Raw genomic sequence first — 20,431 nt, 5'->3', positions numbered from 1 at the left:
GCAAACACATTTTACATGCATCCCACATTCACTTGGTGGTGGAGGCTTAACATTTAAGTGCATTCCATTGAATGCATTTGTATTGAAACATGAAGCAGGGATATGAAGACACTCAGTGCACAGCCTCTGTCAACAGCCAGAACCGGTCCGTGGTCTGTGGTATCTTATCAGGAGAAAGTTACTGAAATCAGTCTCTTGTTCAACTGATGCTGTAGTTATGCCTTGTGGAACAGGGGGTTCAGTTAGTCAGCATCTGGCAATGGATGACTGCAATTGTTGTAATTTTGCTTATCTTGAGGCCGGTGCTTGTTTAGCTGCTAGAAAAAGGAAAAGCCTTGTGGCAGTTAGAACATAGTTGATTATATAAGTGTAGGGATGTGTGACTTAACCCTTGCCTGGCATGGCCTTAGGTCTAGTTTATAATTTGGTATCTTATTGCCACAAACAGTTCATTCCATCAGTCTTCTGATCTCTATTGTCACAGCTCCTCTGGCCCATGTGCAGTGCACAGAGATGCCAAGACTAAAGTTCAAAGAGAGAGACACACAGAGAAACGGACAGGCAGAGAGACATGACTGACAACAGAGAGACTGAGTTGGGAGTAGAGAGAGAAGGAGCCAGACAAAGACCCAAAGAGAGAGGGAGAAAATACAAGATGCATAGAAGGAAGTGCAAAGAAAGGAGAAAAGAGAGACAGAGATATACTCACAGCAAGGTGCAGAGGCACGGAGACCCTATAAGAGATGGAAATGGAGAACCACAGAGGGGGAACTGCGGGCACTAAGAAAGACGTGGAGAGAACTAGAAAGATAGAGACGTGAACACGGACACAAAGACCCAGAGCCAAAAAGAGACAGAAATGGGGTCATAGGTGGACAGAAATGCACAGAGAGACTGTGAGCCCCCACAGACACAAACGCTTAGAGGGGCAGACATGCAGAGACACCCACAGAAATGCAGAGACAAAACCACCCGGAGACACATGCCGAGAAACACACTGAGGGGCTCAGAAAGAGACAGATGCAGAGAGAGCCCAAGACAGACCCAGCAAGGGGCCCCAAGAAATGCACAGAAACACAAAGACCGAGACCACCAGAGACAGAGGTACAGAGAGGCGGGGAGGGTGAGGAAGCCTGCTCTCCAGGGCCGGCTTGAACCTAGAACTCAAGGTCATGGCTTGGCTGGGAAGCGGGAGGGGGATACCAAAAAAGATCAGTGTTAGATGGAGGTGGGGAGGGAGGGTAGGTTTCACCCTAATTGACACCCCCAACCCTTCCCCTCCCCCTCCCCACACCTGCTTCCCGGCTTTAGTGCCTGTTGTCACCAGGATGGAATCCTGGTGGCAGACAAAGGGGTGGGGGTGGGGAGGGGGAGACAAAAAGATGGACAGAGACAGAGGGGGAGACTAAGAAGTAGAGACAGACACACAGAGATACACAGATGGAGAGCCACGTCCAGAAACAGACCTAGATAGAAAGAGGGAACAGAGAGAAGAAAACAGGAAACATTCCTTATAGCCCATTTGTCATTAGTAGGTCCTCCAAGGACCTACTGTGTGCCGGGCATGGGGACGTCAAAGCACAGGGAGCTATAAGGGAGGTAGTTGGAGCACCATGGGAGCCTGGGACGTGGGGTGGGGGCAGGCGCGGGGCTCCTGGGCCATGCAGATGGGGTTGGCATGGGGTTGGGGAGGGGCCCGCGGAGGCTTCTGGACTCTGAGTGTGGAGCCAGGGGCAGCCGGGCTGTCTCTGAACTCTCAGACTTGTGTTTGAGCAAAGGAATTCTCTCCCCCTCCCTCTCCCCTCAGGGCGGGGCCGAGCCTCCAGCTATAAACTCCCCGGAGCTTCAGTGCCCTCAGCAAGGCTCAGCCTCAAGATTCACAGAATCTCAGACGCAGCCTAGGTAAGGGGCTCTGCGGAGCCCTGTGGTCTCCAAAAACCATGTCCTTGGGGGAGGGGGCAGGAGGCCGGTGGGAAGATGTGGGGTGTGGAGAAATGGTGCAGAGGTAGGTGGGGCATACAACTGACATCTGGGAACTTGAGAGGCTCAGACTTTAGGGGGACTCAGGATAGAGGGGAAACTACTAGGATTTGTGGGTTACACAAATCCTAACCCGGGGCTGCCAGGACTTGGATGTCCCAGAATAAAACCTCCTAGGATCTTGGGGTTCTGGGAATCTGGGGGAAATCTCAGCAGTCAGGGATATCTGGACTTGGAGGTCAAACAATCTGGGTGTCAGGATTTGGGGCCTCAGACTCTGAGGGTATCAGGAATTGGGGGGGTCTCAGAAGAAACTGGGGTTTTGGGAGTGGAGGGCTCAGAATCTGAGGTATTATGATAGAAAGCATGAGAACTTAGAGTGTCATTATCTGGGGTATCATGAACTGGGCCTCCAAGTTTGGGTATCAAGATTTTGGGGGTCTCATATTCTTAAGGTTTCAGATTTTAGGAGGTCTCAAGACCTGGGGGTGGTCTTAGGATGTCCCGGCCCATATCTGGACTATCAAGAACTGGGATTTCAGAATCCAGAGCTGTGAGGACTTGCTGGTCTCAGAAACACAGGCATCATAAATCGGGGTCTCAGAATCTGTGGGTATTGGGATTTGGGGCTAGGCACCCTGTGGCCTAGGGTGTCTCAAAGACTTTGAGGTCTAAGAATGTAGGGATCAGGGTGAGGTCTACGGACAGAAGGTGCCCTTTATACCCCTGCCCCCTGCGTGATGTATGGGAAGGTGAAAGGGGAGACAGGTGGGGAGGAAACCAGTCAGCGGGGTGGGGTGAGTGGGAGAGGGGATGCGGGTGACTAATTCTCCCAGAAGCCCCCCTTCCTCAAATCCCTTCTTAGGAAATGTCCTCGGTTTCACCATCTACGACATCCCCCCAAAATAGCTGCTGGGGGTGGGGCAGCTATTGTCTTCAGGCCACTGTCCCTTCTCAAATGCCTCCTCCTAATCCCAACTGGATCAGGTTCCCATGGACTTGTCATAAGACAAAAGAGGACAGCTGTGCTGAGGGGGCAGGGTCTGCAGCCTCCTGGCTGTGCCAGGACCACACCTACCAAGGTCTGTCCTCATGCATGCTTTAGGACAGCCAGCCCCCTCCCTCGGACCCAGAAGTCCAGACCTGAGCCCTCCTCCCTCAGATGCAGGAGTACAGGCCCCCAGCCCCCTCCTCCCTCAGACTCAGGAGTCCAGACTCCCAGCCCCTCCTCCTTTAGATCCAGGAGTCCAGGCCCCAGCTCCTCCTCCCTCAGACCCAGGAGTCCAGGCCCCCATCCCCTCCTTCCTCAGACCCAGGAGTCCAAGCCCCCAGCCCGTCCTCCTTCAGACCCAGGTGTCCAGCCCCTGGCCCCCCCTCCCTCAGACCCAGGCATCCAGGCCCGCGGCCCCTCCTCCCTCAGACCCAGGCCTCCAGGCCCCTGGCCCCTCCTCTCTCAGATCCAGGAGTCCAAGCCTCCAGCCCCTCATCCCTCAGACCCAGGTGTCCAGGACAACGCCCCTCAGTCTCAGGAGTCCACACCCACCCTCCCGCACACCCCCAGCCCTATCCTCCCTCAGACCCAGGAGTCCAGGTCCCAGCTTCTCCTCCCTCAGACCCAGGAGTCCAGGCCCCAGCTCCTCCTCCCTCAGACCCAGGAGTCCAGGCTCCAGCTCCTCCTGCCTCAGACCCAGGAGCCCAGGCTCCCAGGCCCTCCTCCCTCAGACCCAGGAGTCCAGGCTCCCAGGCCCTCCTCCCTCAGATCCAGGAGTCCAGGTCCCATCTCCTCCTCCCTCAGACCCAGGAGTGCAGGCCCCCAGCCCCTCCTCCCTCTGACCCAGGAGTCCAGACCCCAGCTCCTCCTCTCTCACACCCACGAGTCCAGACCCAGGAGTCCAGGCCCCAGCTCCTCCTCCCTCAGACCCAGGAGTCCAGACCCCAGCTCCTCCTCTCTCAGACCCAGGAGTCCAGATCCATGAGTCCAGGCCCCAGCTGCTCCTCCCTCAAACTCAGGAGTGCAGGCCCCCAGCCCCTCCTCCCTCACACCCAGGAGTCTAGGTCGCCCCCTCCTTGGGGCCCCACCCCACTGGGCCTCTTCTCTCTGGTCCTTAGGCCGCACCAGGATGTCGGACACCGAGGAGCAGGAATATGAGGAGTGAGTGCTGCACTGGGAGGGGTTGGGGCGTGCAGTGGTGGAGAGGCTCTCCCACCCCAGGTCTAACTCTCCCCTCCCTCCTCTCTCCCCACACCCGTCCGCAGGGAGCAGCCGGAAGGTGAGTAGGGAGTGGGCCGGCCCTATGGGATGGGGACACGCCCAGGAGCTCTTGGGAGGGGAGGCGAGGAGTGTGGCGCTTTGGCGGGGAAGGGGCGGCTCAGCTCTCGGGCCCTCGCCCGCCCTCTCCGGGTCTGGAGCGTCTCCCCGCGCCATCCCTGCACCGCCAGGGGGAACGTGCCCATCGCAGCCTAGGCCAGAGGGACCCCCGTCCAGCAGAGACTGGAACCCTGGTCTCTGGCCACAGCCCCCATCCCTCCCCCGGCTCCTAACGCCTTCTCTTCTGTGCCCCCATCTCCAGAGGAGGCTGCGGAGGAGGAGGAGGAAGGTGAGGTCCCGGACTCCGCAGGTCTGGAGCTGGGGGGTCGGGGGGCGGGGGGCGGGGACGCTGGGCCCGGGAGGAGGGGGCGGGATGGGGCTCCCGACGGCCTCGGCTCCCGGTCCTCTAACAGCCTCTCACGTCTCTCCCCTCTCTCCCCTCCCGCGCCCGGGCGTGGCCGTTCCCCGCTCGCTCCCCAAACCCTCGCTGCTCCTCCCTCCCCTCCCCAGCCCCCGAAGAGCCGGAGCCGGTGGCAGAGCCAGGTAACCGCGGCTGCTTCGCTTCCCGAGACCGATGTCGGGGGCCCGGGGGGACCCCCGATATCCTCGGGCCCCAACCTCCAAGACCACCCTTCCCTCCCTCCTCCCCCATAACCCGCCCCCAGGCCCGGTCCTTTAAGCCCCTGAGAGCTCCTGCGCCCTCTCGGGGCCGGGAAGGGAAATGGCCCCGCAGTGGCTTTAACCCTTTCCCTTCCTTCTTAAAGGGACCGACACCCAAGCCTTCTTCCCCAGTCTGGAGGAATCTTTATAGAAGGGTTGGATGTTTGCGGAGAAGCACCACCCCGTCCCCACTTATCTTCGCCTCCAACCTTGTCTGTTATTTTCTCCCCCATATACATTCAAAGGTTGGGGCTTGGAATTTAGGATTGCAGAGGAGGCTAGCGCTGGGAGTCAGGGTCTCCAAGGTGGGGGTGGGGGGGCAGGGGGCGAGCTGGGGAGAGAGCGCAGGGGTCACTGAATGAAGACAGAGGTTGGGACCCCCTGCACTGCTGGGTCCTAATGGAGGAGGGCAGGAGCTCTGGGCATATAAATAGAGAAAGGTCTGGGGGTTTGCACTCCCGGATGTGCAGACAGTGGGGGTAGGGGGTCCCCACACCAGTTCTGAATGTATATCTGATGCGTGTGACCCTGTTCCTCCTTTACAGCCACACTGACTTTCCTTACCTCTTTTCTTCTCTCCATCCCCCCTCCTCCAGAACTGGACTCCAGAGTCCTTCCCTGGGCTCCTGGGGGCCGAGGCTTGGGGGGGTCCCTCCCCAGGGTGTGTCAGGCCTAGCCCCTCTCCTCTAAACTCTTGCTAATTATCTCTTTTTATCCCCCACCACCAACAGAAGAGGAACGCCCCAAACCAAGGTGAGATCCTACAGGGTGGGGGGCCCCAGTCATATATCTTCCTAAATATTCCCTCTACCCCCAGCGACAGGGTGTGAGAAAGACAGAGATGGAGGGAGGAAATTGAAACAGCAGTCAACATTTCTCCCCCTCCTCCTCCTCTCCCTCCTCCCTCCCCCTCCCTCCTCCCCCTTCCCCTCTCCCTCCTCCCCCTCCTCCTTCCTCCTCCTCCTCCACTTCCTCTTCTTCCCTTTCCCCTTCCCCTTCCCCTTCTTCTTCATCGTCATCATAGTCTCCACTCTGTTACCCAGGCTAGAGTGCAGTGGCCCAATCCTGGCCCACTGCCTCAATGTCTTGGGCTCAAGCAATCCTCCCATCTCAGCCTCCCGAGTAGCTGGGACCACAGGCATGTGCCACCACACCTGGCTTTTTTTTTTTTTTTTTTCCTTTTTGTAGAGATGAGGTCTTGCTATGTTGCTTAGGCTGGTCTGGAACTCCTATCCTCAAGCTCAACTCCTATCCTCAAACTCCTATCCTCAGTTCTCCCACCTCGGCCTCCCAAAGTGCTGGGATTACAGGCGCAAGCCACCATGCCCAGCCAGTCTGTTTCCTTCTTTCCACCCAGCCGTCCCTCTTCCCCTCGCGCCTTTACCATCACCGCAGCCTCCTCTCTAGCCTCCCTGCCTACAGCTTGTGGCTCATCCTCCGGCATGACTCCAGAGAGACTTTTCCAGAGCTCACCCCGCCCTCCTCTGCTCAGACTCTTTCCTCAACTCCCCACTACTCTTAAGACGAAGTCAAAGCAACTAGCCTGCATTCAAAGCCTTCCCCATCTGGCTCCAGCCGACCTTTCCAGCATCTGCCTTCCCCACTGACAGACACACAGCATTTCATGGTTCTCTAGCCACGCCTGTGCTTTCATATCCCTGAGCCTTTGCACACACTGTGCCCTCTGCCTGCGCAGCGGCAGGTGGGCGGATCACTTGAGGATAGGAGTTCAAGACCAGCCTAAGTAACAAAATGAGATCCCCCACATCTCTACAAAAAATTTTAAAAAATTAGCCGGGCACAGTGGCACACACCTGTGATTCCAGCTACTCAGGAGGCTGAGGAAGGAGGATTGTTCCAGCCCAGGATTTGCAGGCTGCAGTGAGCTATGATTGCACCACTGTACTCCAGCCTGGGCAACAGAGCAAGACCCTGTCTCTAAAACATAAATAAAAATAAGGGAATGGGGCTGGGCGCAGTGGCTCATGCCTGTAATTCCAGCACTTTGGGAGGCTGAGAGGGGGCGGATTACCTGAGGTCAGGAGTTTGAGACCAGCCCGGCCAACATGGTGAAACTCTGTCTCTACTAAAAATACAAAAAAATTAGCCAGCTATTGTGGCGGGCACCTGTAATCCTAGCTATTTGGGAGGCTGAGGCAGGAGAATCGCTTGAACCGGGAGGCAGAGGTTGCAGTGAGTCAAGATCGTGCCATTGCACGGCAGCCTGGGCAACAAGAGTGAAACTCCATCTCAAAAAAAAAAAGGGGGGTGGGGTGGGGGAATGGACTGAGAGGGATTTTAAGGCAAAGGGACAGGACTTGGGGATTGTTGGGCAAGGGGAGGGAAGCAATGGAGACAACCCCAAAGGGTCTCTGGGCTGGGGAGCAAAGTGGACAGTGGGGCTGCCATCTCCTTCTCAGAGAAATTGGTGAGCTCCATCAGGATGTCATGTGTGGGAAGGTGGGAAAAGTTCAGGAGATACCTGTTAGCTTGAGTCTGGAGCTTAAGAGAGAGTCTGGACCAGAGACAGTTGGCGAGTCCTCAGCAGTTGATGATACCTGAAGTCATTGGAGTGAATGGCATTGATGATGAGAAAAGGGAAAAGGAAAGCTCACTGGCAGCTCACGGGGCTGTGGTGGCCAGGAGATAGGGATGGAACAGCCAGAGGGGTGGGAGGCAAGCCGGTATTTATTCCTGTAAAATAAGGTAAGCCATATTGTATTCCCACACATGACGCCCTGATGGAGCGTATCGACTTTTCCAAGATGGAGAGGGCGGCCCCGCTGTGCACTTGGCTCCCTGGCCCAGAGACCCTTGGGGATTGTCCTCACCTCCTCCCTCCCCTTGCCCAGCATCCCCTAAGTCCGGTCCCCTTCATCTTGGAATCGCTCTTCACTGTCTCAGAAATCCAGCAAAGAGAATTCCAAGGAAGTGGCAGGAAATCAGAGCAGGCTGAGGGCTGAGCCTCAGATCGGCACCACCCAATAGAAATAGATGGCAATCCACACACGTCACTTACAATTTCTTACTAAAGGCTGGGCGCGGTGGCTCACGCCTGTAGTCCCAGCACTCTGGGAGGCTGAGGCGGGAGGATCACTTGAGCTCAGAAGTTCAAGGCCACCCTGGACAACATAGTGAAACGCCATCTCTTTTTTTATTTTTTTATTTTTATTTTTTTGAGATGGCGCCTCCCTCTGTCACCCAAGCTGGAGTGCGATGGCACGATCTCGGCTCACTGCAATCTCTGCCTCCCGGGTTCAAGCGATTCTCCTGCCTCAGCCTCCCAAGTAGCAGGGATTACACGCACCACCATGCCCAGCTATTTTTTTTTTTTTTTTTTGTATTTCTAGTAGAGATGGGGTTTCACCATGATGGCCAAGCTGGTTTTGAACTCCTGACCTCAAGTGATTCTCCCGCCTTGGCCTCCCAAAGTGCTAGGATTACAGGCATGAGCCACCGCGCCCGGCCTGTGAAACGCCGTCTCTACCAAAAATTTAAAAATGGCTGGGTGCGGGGGCTCCTGCCTGTAATCCCAGCACTTTGGGAGGCTGAGGCAGGCAGATCGCCTGAGTTCGGGAGTTCAAGACCAGCTTGGCCAGCATGGTGAAACCCCGTCTCTACTAAAAATACAAAAATTACCCAGGCGTGTTAGCAGGCACCTGTAATCCCAACTACTCGGGAAGCTGAGGCAGGAGAATCGCTTGAATCCAGGAGGTGGAGGTTGTGATGAGCAGAGATGGCGCCATTGCACTCCAGCCTGGGTGACAGAGTGAGACTCTGTCTCAAAAAAAAAAAAAAAAAAAAAAAAAAAAATTCTTACTAGGCATATTTTTTAAAGTACAACAATATAGGAAAAAATTTTCATAGCACAGTTTTTTTAAATCTGTTATATAAAGTTTTGTCATTTCAACATGTAATCAGTATAAAACATAATTAGTGCTGGGCGCGGTGGCTCACGCTTGTAATCCCAGCACTTTGGGAGGCTGAGGCAGGTGGATCACGAGGTCAGGAGATTGAGACCATCCTGGCTAACACAGTGAAACCCCGTCTCTACTAAAAATACAAAAAAATTAGCCGGGTGTAGTAGTGGGGCGCCTGTAGTCCCAGCTACTGGGGAGGCTGAGGCAGGAGAATGGCGTGAACCCGGGAGGCGAAGCTTGCAGTGAGCCAAGATCAGGCCACTGCACTCCAGTCTGGGGGACAGAGCAAGACTCCGTCAAAAAAAAAAACAACAACAACAACCAAAAAAACATGATTAGTGAGGTATTTTACCTTCTTTTGTGTGTTTCACTGACAGCCTGCCTCAGCTGGGACCCTCCACGTTCAGGAGCCTCCCAGGGCTGGCGGCTACCTTACTGGGCAGCACATCCCGGAGGTGGGCGATGGCTCAGGGAGGTCGGGCCACTCATGGTCTCTCTGTTTCTGTCCACTCAGCCGCCCCGTGGTGCCTCCTTTGATCCCGCCAAAGATCCCAGAAGGGGAGCGCGTTGACTTCGATGTAAGTGACAGAGCCCTCCCCAGGCGCAGTTGCTAGTCTTTAAGGGGCCTTTGTGCCAATCATGAAAAGGCGCCAGCCGGGCGTGGTGCCTCACGCCTGTAATCCCAGCACTTTGGGAGGCTGAGGTGACCCACCTGAGGTCAGGAGTTCGAGACCAGCCTGGTTAATATGGTGAAACCCCGTCTCTACTAAAAATACAAAAATTAGCCGGGCGTGGTGGCAGGCGTCTGTAATCCCAGCTACTCGGGAGGCTGAGGCAGGAAAATCGCTTGAACCTGGGAGGCGGAGGTTGCGGTGAGCCGAGATCGCACCATTTCACTCCAGCCTGGAAGGAAAAAAAAAAAAAAAGCGCCAGTCCCCACTCCCCACTCCCCACTCCCGTCTTTGGGAAGCCTGTCCTTGGAAGAGCTGATTAGTGTCAAACACGAGGCATTGCTGCCACCTGCTGGATACCGTCCTGGGAAACGGTCCAGTTCACCATCCTGCATGGGGGAGGTGCTGGGAGGCTGCTGCCCCTTCCAGGGTCTCCTAGGACGGGCTCCCCGTGTGTCCCGCAGGACATCCACCGCAAGCGCATGGAGAAAGACCTGCTGGAGCTGCAGACACTCATCGATGTACATTTCGAGCAGCGGAAGAAGGAGGAAGAGGAGCTGGTTGCCTTGAAAGAGCGCATTGTGAGCTGAGAGTCCGGGTTCCCCCCAGTCTTCCTCCCTCCAGTGGATCCGTTGCATCTTGGGAGATGCAGATAATAGTTTTCCTTCTAGTACAGAGCTGAGCCTTAGGCTTTCAGGAATTCACCCAAATCGGTGGCCACACTCCAACCTGTTTATTAGCCTACTCTGGGGAAGGATGACTGGGGGTATGTCCCTGCACCCCCTTATGCTTCTCCGTTTCCCAGGAGCGGCGCCGATCGGAGAGAGCTGAGCAACAGCGCTTCAGAACTGAGAAGGAACGCGAACGTCAGGCTAAGCTGGCGGTGGGTGCCTCCCTTGCCCTGAGAACCCAAATGTTACTTCTTCAGCCGGATGCCCATTTTGTTGTTATTATTATTATTATTATTATTACTACTATTATTATTATTTGAAACGGAGTCTGGCTCTGTCGCCCAGGCTGGAGTGCAGTGACGCGATCTCAGCTCACTGTAACCTCCGCCTTCCAGGTTCAAGCAATTCTCCTGCCTCAGCCTCCCGAGTAGCTGGGACTACAGGTGCACGCCACCATGCCCGGCTAAATTTTGTATTTTTAGTAGAGATGGGGTGTCACCATGTTGGCCAGGATGGTCTTGATCTTCTGACCACATGATCCGCCCACCTCAGCCTTCCAAAGTGCTGGGATTACAGGTGTGAGCCACCGCATCCGGCCTATTATCATTATTTTTTATTCATTTATTTGGAGATAGGGTCTTGCTCTGTCACCCAGGCTGAAGTGCAGTGGTGTGATCCTAGCTCACTACAACTAGGACCTCCCGGGCTCAAATGATTTTCCCATCTCAGCCTCCAGAGTCGCTGGAACTATAGGCTGTGCCACTCTGCCCCACTAGTTTTTTTTATTTTTTTATTTTTTGTAGAGATAGCATTTTGCCATGTTGTCCAGGCTGGTCTTCAACTCCTAAGCTCAAGCAATCCACCTGCCTTCGCCTCCCAAAGTGCTGGGATGACAGGCATGAGCCATCGTGCCCGGCCTGGATTCTCCATTTTCTTCTTTTTCCTTTTTTTTAAATTATTATTATTTTTTTTTCTGAGACAATCTCGCTCTGTCACCCAGGCTGGAGTGCAGTGACGCGATCTCAGCTCACTGCAACCTCCGCCTCCTGGTTCAAGCAATTCCCCTGCCTCAGCCTCCTGAGTAGCTGGGGTTATAGGCACCTGCCACCAGGCTTGGCTAATTTTTGTATTTTTAGTAGAAATGGGGTTTCTGCATGTTGGTTCGGGCTGGTCTTGAACTCCTGACCTCAGGTGATCCACCCCCTTGGCCTCCCAAAGTGCTGGGATTACAGACATGAGCCATCATGCCTGGCCATCATCATCATTATTATTACTATTATTATTATTTTTTTTATTTGAGATAGGGTCTATGTTGCCCACGTTGTTCCCAAACTCCTGGGCTCAAGTGATCCTCCTGCCTCAGCCTCCTGAGTAGCTGGGATTACAGGCACAAGCCACCTGCCGGTCACCCAGCTGTGAAGGGGATTTTGCAGATGTGATTATGTTAAAGATCTTGAGATGGGAAGGTTGTCCTGGATTATCTGTGGGAAAGGGCAAGATCATCACAAGGGTCCTTATAAGAGGAAGGCCAGAGGGTCAGACTGAGAGATTTGAAGATGCTACATGGCTGCCTCTGAAGATGAAGGAAGGTCCATGGGCCCAGACATGCAGGCAGCAGCTGGAAAAGGGAAGGGAATGAATTCTCCCCTAGAACCTCCAGAGAAAATTGGTTCTGTTCACAACTTGATTCCAGCCCAGGGGGACCAATTTCAGATGTCTGATCTGCAGAGCTGTAAGATAACAAATTTGCATTGTTTTTCTGCCACTAAGTTTGCAAATTATAGCAGTGATAGGAAACTAAGGTTAGGCGCGATGGCTGACACCTATAATCCCAGCACTTTGGGAGACCGAGGCAAGTGGATCACCTGAGGCCAGGAGTTTGAGACCAGCCTGGCCAACATGGTGAAACCCTGTCTCTACTAAAAATACAAAAATTAGCTGGTCATGGTGGCACATGTCTGTAATCCCAGTTACTTGGGAGGCCGAGGCAGGAGAATCACTTGAACCCAGGAGGTGGGGGTTGCAGTGAACAGAGCAGAGATTGCACCACTGCACTCCAGCCTGAGTGACAGAGGGAGACTCCATCTCAAAAACAGAAAGGAAACTAATTCAGGTACGGAGTGCTGGGTGTACAAAAAGCCTCATGTCTACCATAAGGAGATGGGGCTCAGCCTGGACAAACCACTATTTCTGGAACATGCAATGAAGAGTTTCTCGAATGTCGTAATGCCTTCGCTAAATATTCCAGAACCCCTTCCTCAGGCTCAAGGCCATCAGCCTCTTTAATCTCCCCAGTCCCTGGCCTTATCACCAGTTACTTTCCTTGACCCCCTTAAAACAGACATTCTCATCTCCTGAGACTAAGGGCGACTGTGGCCCTGACAGGCTGAGCATCTGGAGTGAGGTCACACAGCAGAGTTCACTATCAGCTATTTCAGGTTGGAGACATGCAGAAAAAGCAGGCATTTCTTCTTCTCCTTCATTTTGATTTTTTCTGGGAGGATATTAAGACCCAGAGAGGGGGGCCAGGTGCGGTGGCTCATGCCTGTAATCCCAGCACTCCAGGAGGCCGAGGCGGGTGGATCACCTGAGGTCAGGAGTTTGAGACCAGCCTGGCCAACATGGTGAAACTGCATCTCTACTAAAAATACAAAAATTAGTTGGGCGCGGTGGCGGGTGCCTGTAATCCTAGCTACTCAGGAGGCTGAGGCTGGAGAATTGCTTAAACCCGGGAGGCGGAGGTTGCAGTGAGCCAAGATCGCACCACTGCACTCCAGCCTGAGCAACAGAGCGAGAGTCCGTCTCAAAAAAAAAGACACAGAGAGGGGAAGGGACTTGCAGGTGGTCACACAGGGAGACCTGGCAGGGCCGGGAGGGGATAGCTGTGTTTCTGCTGGTTCTGATGCCCCAGCGGCCTGTGGGGCACTGGGCCTGCTGATCCCTCTGCCCCAGTTCCACATCCCAGGGCCCTCCTCCCTCAGTCCTAGAGGGGAGTCCATGAGGTTAACCCCTTACTTCCCACAGGAGGAGAAGATGAGGAAGGAAGAGGAAGAGGCCAAGAAGCGGGCAGAGGATGATGCCAAGAAAAAGAAGGTGCTGTCCAACATGGGAGCCCATTTTGGCGGCTACCTGGTCAAGGTGAGTCAGCCTGCAGGAGCCTGAGGTCTGAGTTCTGAGGGGGGAGAGGCTGGGGGCCAGACCTCAGGTTCCTAATGGAGGAGGGGCTGGGGCCTAGATTCCTGGATCTGAGGGAGGAGGGGCTGGGCCCTGAACTCCTGGATCTGAGGGAGGAGGGGCTGGGGTCCTGAACTCCTGGGTCTGAGGGAGGAGGGGCTGGGGTCCTGAACTCCTGGGTCTGAGGGAGGAGGAGCTGAGGGCCTGGACGCCTGAGTCTGAGGGAGGAGGGGCTGGGGTCTGGACTCCTGGTCTGAGGGAGGAGGGGCTGGGGCCTGGACTCCTGGGTCTGAGGGAGGAGGGTCTGGGGGCCTGTACTCCTGGGTCTGAGGGAGGAGGGTCTGGGGGCCTGGACTCCTGGGTCTGAGGGAGGAGGGGCTGGGGCCCTGGACGCCTGGGTCTGAGGGAGGAGGAGCTGAGGGCCTGGACTCCTGGGTCTGAGGGAGGAGGGGCTGGGGCCTGGACTCCTGGGTCTGAGGGAGGAGGGGCTGGGGGCCTGGACTCCTGGGTCTGAGGGAGGAGGGGCTGGGGCCCTGGACGCCTGGGTCTGAGGGAGGAGGAGCTGAGGGCCTGGACTCCTGGGTCTGAGGGAGGAGGGGCTGGGGGCCTGGACTCCTGGGTCTGAGGGAGGAGGGGCTGGGGCCTGGACTCCTGGGTCTGAGGGAGGAGGGGCTGGGGGCTGGGCTCCTGGGTCTGAGGGAGGAGTGGCTGGGGGCCAGACTTCTGGTTCCTAATGCGAGACGGTCTGGGGCCTGGACTCGGTGTGAGAGGAGGGGCTGGGGGTCTGGACTCCTCCTGGATCTGAGGGAGGAGGGAGTGGGGCTGGACTCCTAGGTCTGAAGGAGAAGGGCCTGGGGTGCAGACCTGTGGTCCCAACATGGAAATGGTCTGTGGGATCTGACCTGTGGGTCCCGACACGGGGGTGGTCTGTGGGATGTGACCCCCAGTTTACTGTACCGCCTCCCCAACCCTCAGGCAGAACAGAAGCGTGGTAAGCGGCAGACGGGGCGGGAGATGAAGGTGCGCATCCTCTCCGAGCGGAAGAAGCCTCTGGACATTGACTACATGGGGGAGGAACAGCTCCGGTAGGTGCTGTGGGGGGCTCAGGGCTGCAGGGGCCTGGGTGTGAGACAGGGGCATAAAGGAGCTCACACCCAGATCTGGGTGGGCAGATACTCCGAGTCTCATCTCCAGTGCTGTGTGACTTTGGGCAAGTGGCTTCCCCTCTCTGGGCCTCTGCTGCCTTCTCTGTGAAACATGTCACTGAACCCACTTTTCGTGGCTGCTGTAGCCTGTAGCATCTGATGGGTGTTACCAAGGAAGCCAGACAAGATGACTTCCCTCCCCCCAATTTAGGAGATTTTGTTAACTCTGTGATGTGCCCTGGAGCTCAGGATGGGCTGTGCCTTTTCCCTAAATTCAAGCCAGGAATGTGGGTGAGAATTTTCCAGCTGAGTCCCTCGCATCTATAGCCAAGACAGCCTGCCTCTCATGATAAGCCACAGGACGGCAGGCTGGTGGGGGCTTGCCTTCAGGAGCCCGCCTGTATCTCCATGTTCTCTGGTCTGGGCTGTGGCTCAGAAACTTCAACCACCCCAGAGTGGCGCGGTGATCGGGTTTGCCGCTTGCACCGAAAGCCCCTGCCCAGGGCTCAGTGCCAGCTCTGCCGGCTACTTTGTGATCTTGTGCACATTATCTGACTTCTCTGGGGCTCCCATTCCTCATTGGCAGAACGAGGATATAATCACAAAATCGACCTCACAGAGCTGTGAAAGGGCAGTGAGAAAGTAATAATAATTACAGGCTGGGCCTGGTGGCTCATGCCTGTAATTCCAGCACTTTGGGAGGCTAAGATGGGAGGATTGCTTGAGGCCAGGAGTTGGAGACCAGCCTGGGCAATGTAGTGAGACCCCATCCTTAAAAAAATAGTAATTACAGCAGCAGCTTCCTACGGAGGGTTTACAACCCTGTGAGGTAGATACTATTATTATCCTTGTGTTAATAGTGAGGAACCTGAGGCTCAGAGAGGTTAAGTAACCCTTCCAGGGCTGCACAGCTAGCAAGTGGAAGAGCTGGGATTTGAACCCAGGCAGTCTGGTGCAATAGTCCATACTCTTTGCTACTGTGCTGTAAAGTGGCTTGATGGTAAATGTTTAACAGCTGCTCTCCAGGGGGCAAAACGTCTAGATTTAGCACTTGCCCATTACCATGGTGTAAATACTTTCCCCTTGCTCCTTTCAAACTACCTGTGTGAGGACACTGAGTGTGGAGACGGGAAAGGATGTGCACAGCAGGCTCCTGGAAGCCCTCTGGGGGCGCTGGGGGCCCTCCCTCCTGTGCACATGATGCACTTAAGTATTGTTGGCCGGGTGCAGTGGCTCACACCTGTAATCTCAGCACTTTGGTAGGCTGAGGCGGGCAGATCACCTGAGGTCAGGAGACCAGCCTGACCAATATGATGAAATCCCATCTCTACTAAAAATACAAAAATTAGCCGGGCGTGGTGGCAGGTGCCTGTAATCCCAGCGACTCTGGAAGCTGAGGCAGGAGAATCACTGAACCCAGGAGGCGGAGGTGGCAGTGAGCCAAGATGGCACCACTGCACTCTAGCCTGGGCGACAAGAGCGAAACTCTGTCTTAAAAAAAAAAAAAAAAGAAAAAGAAGGAAGGAAGGAAGGAAAGGTAGGTTTTAGTCCAGGGCTGGTATGGCAATTCTACAAAATCAGAGACCCAGACTCCTATTTTTTCTGCTTCACTCACTACTTTTAGCCCAATATTTCCATCCCCAAAATCACTTAGTCCAATATAGCTGCTAGAGCTCCAGCCATCACACTGATGATCCAAGCAGCAGAAAGAAGATGCAAGAGAAGAGCCACAGAGTCTTTTTTGGAAGCCCCACCCAATGACCTACTTTCGTCTGAGTAGCCACCCCTACCTGCAAAGGAGATTGGGAAAAGCAGTTTTTCAACTCAGCCTAATGCACAAGATTCTATTTCTAGAAGAAAGGGAGAACGGCTCTTAGATACTGGTAGGCAAGCAGCCATCTCTTCCACAGTTTTATTTCCATATTTTCTAGAGAAGGAAACAGGATTCTAAAGGAAGTCACCTGACATATTCATAAACCAGAGAATGGCATGGCTGGGATTTGAACCAGGGGCTTCTAACTGCAGAGCCTGGGCTCGCTCTTTTCTTTCTTCCTTTTCATTCCCCTCTCCCTTCCCCTCCCCTCTTCCCTCCCCTCATCTCTTCTCCCCTCCCCTCCCCTCTTCTCCCCTCCCCTTTCCCCACTCCCCTCTTTTCCCTTCCCCTCTCCTCCCCACCCCTCCCCTCCCCTATTCTCCTGTCCCCTCTCCTCCCCTCCCCTCCCCTCCTCCTTCTCCCCTCCCCTCCCCTCCCTTCTTGTCCCCTCCCCTCCCCTCTCTTCTTCTCCCCTCCCCTCCCCTCTTCTCCTCTCCCCTCCCCTCCCCACTTTCCTTTCTCCTTTCCTTTCCTTTCTTTTGCCTTGCTCTGTTGCCAGACAGGAATACAGTGGTGCAATCACAGCTCACTGCAGCTTTGACCTCCCAGGTTCCTTCTGCCTCAGCCTCCCAAGTAGCCGGAAACACCCTGCCTGGCTAATTTTTTTTATTATTTTTAGCAGAGATGGGGTCTCTCTATGTTGCCCAGGCTGGTCTTGAACTCCTGGGCTCAAGCAATCTGCTGCCCTCTGCCTCCCAAAGTGCTGGGATTACAGGCATGAGCCGCCGAGCCTGGTCTCTTAATCATGACACCCTTCTCTCGCCTTGGGAAATGCAAGAGCTCCAGCTCGGATATGGAGAAAGTGGGCACAGATTTTAAAACTCTCGGCCTCAAATATTAATAAAATGGTGCCGACAACGCTGAACTCACAGTCTCGCTGTGTGGCTTTGGGTGGTTCCCACAACCTCTCTGGGCCAAGTTCCTCTCCGTCCCTGGGCCTAGGGCCTGGCCTGCCTGGCTCCCTCCATCACAGCCCTCCTGCCCTGCCAGGGAGAAAGCCCAGGAGCTGTCGGACTGGATCCACCAGCTGGAGTCTGAGAAGTTCGACCTGATGGCGAAGCTGAAACAGCAGAAATATGAGGTGAGACCCAGCTCTGCAGGGAGGGAGGGAGGGAGGGCAGGGCTGGGCTGGGCGGGACCAGCAAGCTCCAGGCAGGGGTGGGTGGCCTGTCCCCACGTCCCCACTGGCTGTCCCAGCATCTGCCTTCTGCCTCCGCAGATCAACGTGCTGTACAACCGCATCAGCCACGCCCAGAAGTTGTGAGTGTGACGGTCTCCAGCCCTTGCTCTTGTCCCCACCCTCCTGCTGACTCTCAGGCCTCTCTTTCCCTCCCTCTGTGGGCTCCATCCCCTACTGCCTCTGAGTTTCTGCCCCTTTCTCTTTGTCCTTCCTTGTCTGTCCTCCTCTCTCTGCTCTTGGAATCCTGGGTCTCAGTCCCTTTTTCTTTTACTTTTTTTTTTTTATTGAGACTGAGTCTCGCTCTGTCACCCAGGCTGGAGTGCAGTGGAGTGACCTCACCTCACTGCAACTTCCGTCTCCCGGGTTCAAGCGATTCTCCTGCCTCAGCCCCCTGAGTAGCTGGGATTACAGGTGCGCGCCACCAAGCGTGGCTAATTTTTGTATTTTTAGTAGAGACGGGGTTTCACCATGTTGGTCAGGCTGGTCTCGAACTCCTGACCTCGTGATCCGCCCGCCTTGGCCTCCTAAAATGCTGGGATTACAGGTGCGAGCCACCGCGCCCGGCCCAGAGGGTCTTCCCTGAATCTCTCTCTCTGTTTCTCGACTGATCTCTTCCTTCCTCCCTCCTCTCCCTCTCCCTTCTCCTCTTCTCCCGTTTCCTGTCTCTTTCACCCTGGCGCTTCCTGCGTGTTACCCACCCATGCCCAGATCACCCAACCCTTCCTCCCCAACCCTGGCCCCTGACTCAAACATTCATCAGCTCCCACATGTCAGCGAGGCCTTTGACCACCAGCCGCTGCCCCCCAGTCATAGAACCCAAAAGAGATGACAGTTGTTTTGCTCACTGCTTCCTCTGGGCAGGGAGGGCTAATATTTTGGGGGATGGGCTTCCTGAATTGAGGGCCTGGGGCCCATTTCAGAGACTGGAGGGGCCCCTTTTTCCTGATACCACCTCGTTCTTCTACAGCCGGAAGGGGGCAGGGAAGGGCCGCGTTGGAGGCCGCTGGAAGTGAGGCTGCTGCCCCGGACAGCGGCACCCGGGAAGCCTGGGAGTGTTTGTCCCATCGGTAGCTTGAAATAAACGCTCCCCTCAGACACCTGCTGGGTTCTCTGATGTTATTATGGTCGATATGCAGCTGGTCTCTCCTGGTTAATTGACTTCTCATTACCAACAAGTTGCTTGAAAGAGTGTCACCAGTAATCATTAAAGTATGGCAGGCTGAACCTTCACACGCTGCTGGTGGAAATGGAAAATGCAACAGCTTTGCAAGCAGCCTGGCGGTTCCTCAACAAGTGAAAGCATTTCCGCAGGACCCAGCAGTTCCCCTCCTAGATGTATAGCCAAGAGAACTGAGAACCTTTGTCCACACAAAAGCTTGTACATGACTGTTCATAGTAGCATTTTTATTTTTAATTTTTAGAGACAGGGTCTTGCTCTGTCGCCCAGGCTGCAGTGCAGTGGCGTGATCACGGCTCACTGCAGCCTTGAATTCCTGGACTCAAGTGATCCTCCCACAACAGCCTCTGAAAGTGTTGGGATTTTAGGTGTGAATCACTGCACCAGCCGCAGCATCTTTTTTTTTTTTTTTTTTTGAGACGGAGTCTTGCTCTATCACCCAGCCTGGAGTGCAGTGGCATGATCTCGGCTCACCATAACCTCCACCTCCCGGGTTCAAGCAATTTTCCTGTCTCAGCCTCCCAGGCAGCTGGGACTACAGGTGCCTACCACCATGCCTGGCTAATTTTTGTATTTTTAGTAGAGACAGGGTTTCACCATATTGGTCAGGCTGGTCTCAGACTCCTGACCTCAGTTGATCCTCCTGCCTTGGCCTCCCAAAGTGGTGGGATTACAGGTGTGAGCCACCACGCCCAGCTTTTTTTTTTTTTTTTTTTTTTTTTTTGAGACAGAGTCTCACTCTGTCACCCAGGCTGGAATGCAATGACAAGATCTCGGCTCACCACAACCTCTACCTCCCGGGTTCAAGCAATTCTGCCTCAGCCTCCTGAGTAGCTGGGACTATGGGCACCTGCCACCACGCCAGCTGATTTTCGTGTTTTTAGTAGAGATGGGATTTTACCATGTTGGCCAGGCTGGTCTCAAACTCCTGACCTCAAGTGATCCGCCTGCCTCAGCCTCCCAAAGTGCTGGGATTACAGCCGTGAGCCACCGCGCCTGGCCCACCGCTAGTTTTTCATAATAGCCAAAAGGCAGAAGCAACTCAAATGTTCATTGACTTGATGAATGGATAATACGTTGGTTCATCCACACAGTGGAATGTGGTTTAACCACGGAAAGGAATGAAGTGCTGACATGTGGTGTGACATGCACGAACCTTGAAAACATACTAAGCGAAAGGAACCAGACATCAAAGATCACATATTATATGATTCCACTTATATGAATTTTCTAGAATAGGCAAATCCACAGGAGTAGGAAGGAGGTTCGTGTTTTTGAGGGGCTGGGGGACGGTGGGTAGAGATGATGGCTAAAGAGAATGGCGTTTCTTTTTCGATGACGAACATGTTCTGGAATTAGTGGTGATGGTTGTACAACCTGTGAATATACTGAAAAACTCTGAGTTGTACTTTAGATGGTACATCTTATGATATGTTAAGCATATCCAAATTAAGAAATTCAAAAGCAGGCCAAGTGAGGTGACTCCTGCTTGTAATCCCAGAACTTTGGGAGGCAGAGGCGGGAGGATCTCTCTCTTTTTTTTAGACAGAGTCTCGTTCTGTCACCCAGGCTGGAGTGCAGTGGCGCGATCTCGGCTCACTGCAAGCTCGAGGCAGGAAGATCTCTTGAGGTCAGGAGTTTGTGACCAGCCTGGCCAACTCGAGGAAACCCT

At 54.6% G+C, this 20,431-nt stretch overlaps 1 protein-coding gene across 5 annotated transcripts; it reads left to right on the top strand.

The window, feature by feature from the left end:
* The first annotated feature begins 243 nt into the window (after positions 1–243).
* TNNT1 (troponin T1, slow skeletal type) lies at positions 244–18,679 on the top strand. Of its 5 annotated transcripts, none has more exons than XM_054463809.2 (14): positions 244–1,902; positions 4,090–4,132; positions 4,237–4,250; positions 4,551–4,577; positions 4,799–4,831; positions 5,680–5,701; positions 9,383–9,446; positions 10,004–10,120; positions 10,345–10,422; positions 13,235–13,348; positions 14,360–14,469; positions 17,393–17,483; positions 17,622–17,662; positions 18,550–18,679. In XM_054463809.2, the coding sequence occupies exons 2-14, from the start codon at positions 4,101–4,103 to the stop codon at positions 18,593–18,595; spliced, it is 789 nt and encodes a 262-aa protein (XP_054319784.2). In that variant the 5' UTR covers positions 244–1,902; positions 4,090–4,100; the 3' UTR covers positions 18,596–18,679. The 5 variants fall into 5 exon arrangements, with proteins under 5 accessions (XP_054319784.2, XP_063514999.1, XP_063515000.1 ...); XM_063658928.1 differs by lacking the exon at positions 244–1,902 and adding an exon at positions 2,974–3,062; XM_063658929.1 differs by lacking the exon at positions 4,799–4,831 and having other exon boundaries at positions 250–1,902.
* The last annotated feature ends 1,752 nt before the right edge of the window (positions 18,680–20,431 follow it).

Source organism: Pongo pygmaeus, chromosome 20, assembly GCF_028885625.2.
Source record: "Pongo pygmaeus isolate AG05252 chromosome 20, NHGRI_mPonPyg2-v2.0_pri, whole genome shotgun sequence".
In the NCBI taxonomy this organism is placed as follows: Eukaryota; Metazoa; Chordata; class Mammalia; order Primates; family Hominidae; genus Pongo; species Pongo pygmaeus.
The sequence above is the reverse complement of the archived record's forward strand: the minus strand, read 5'-3'. Positions and strand labels throughout refer to the sequence as shown.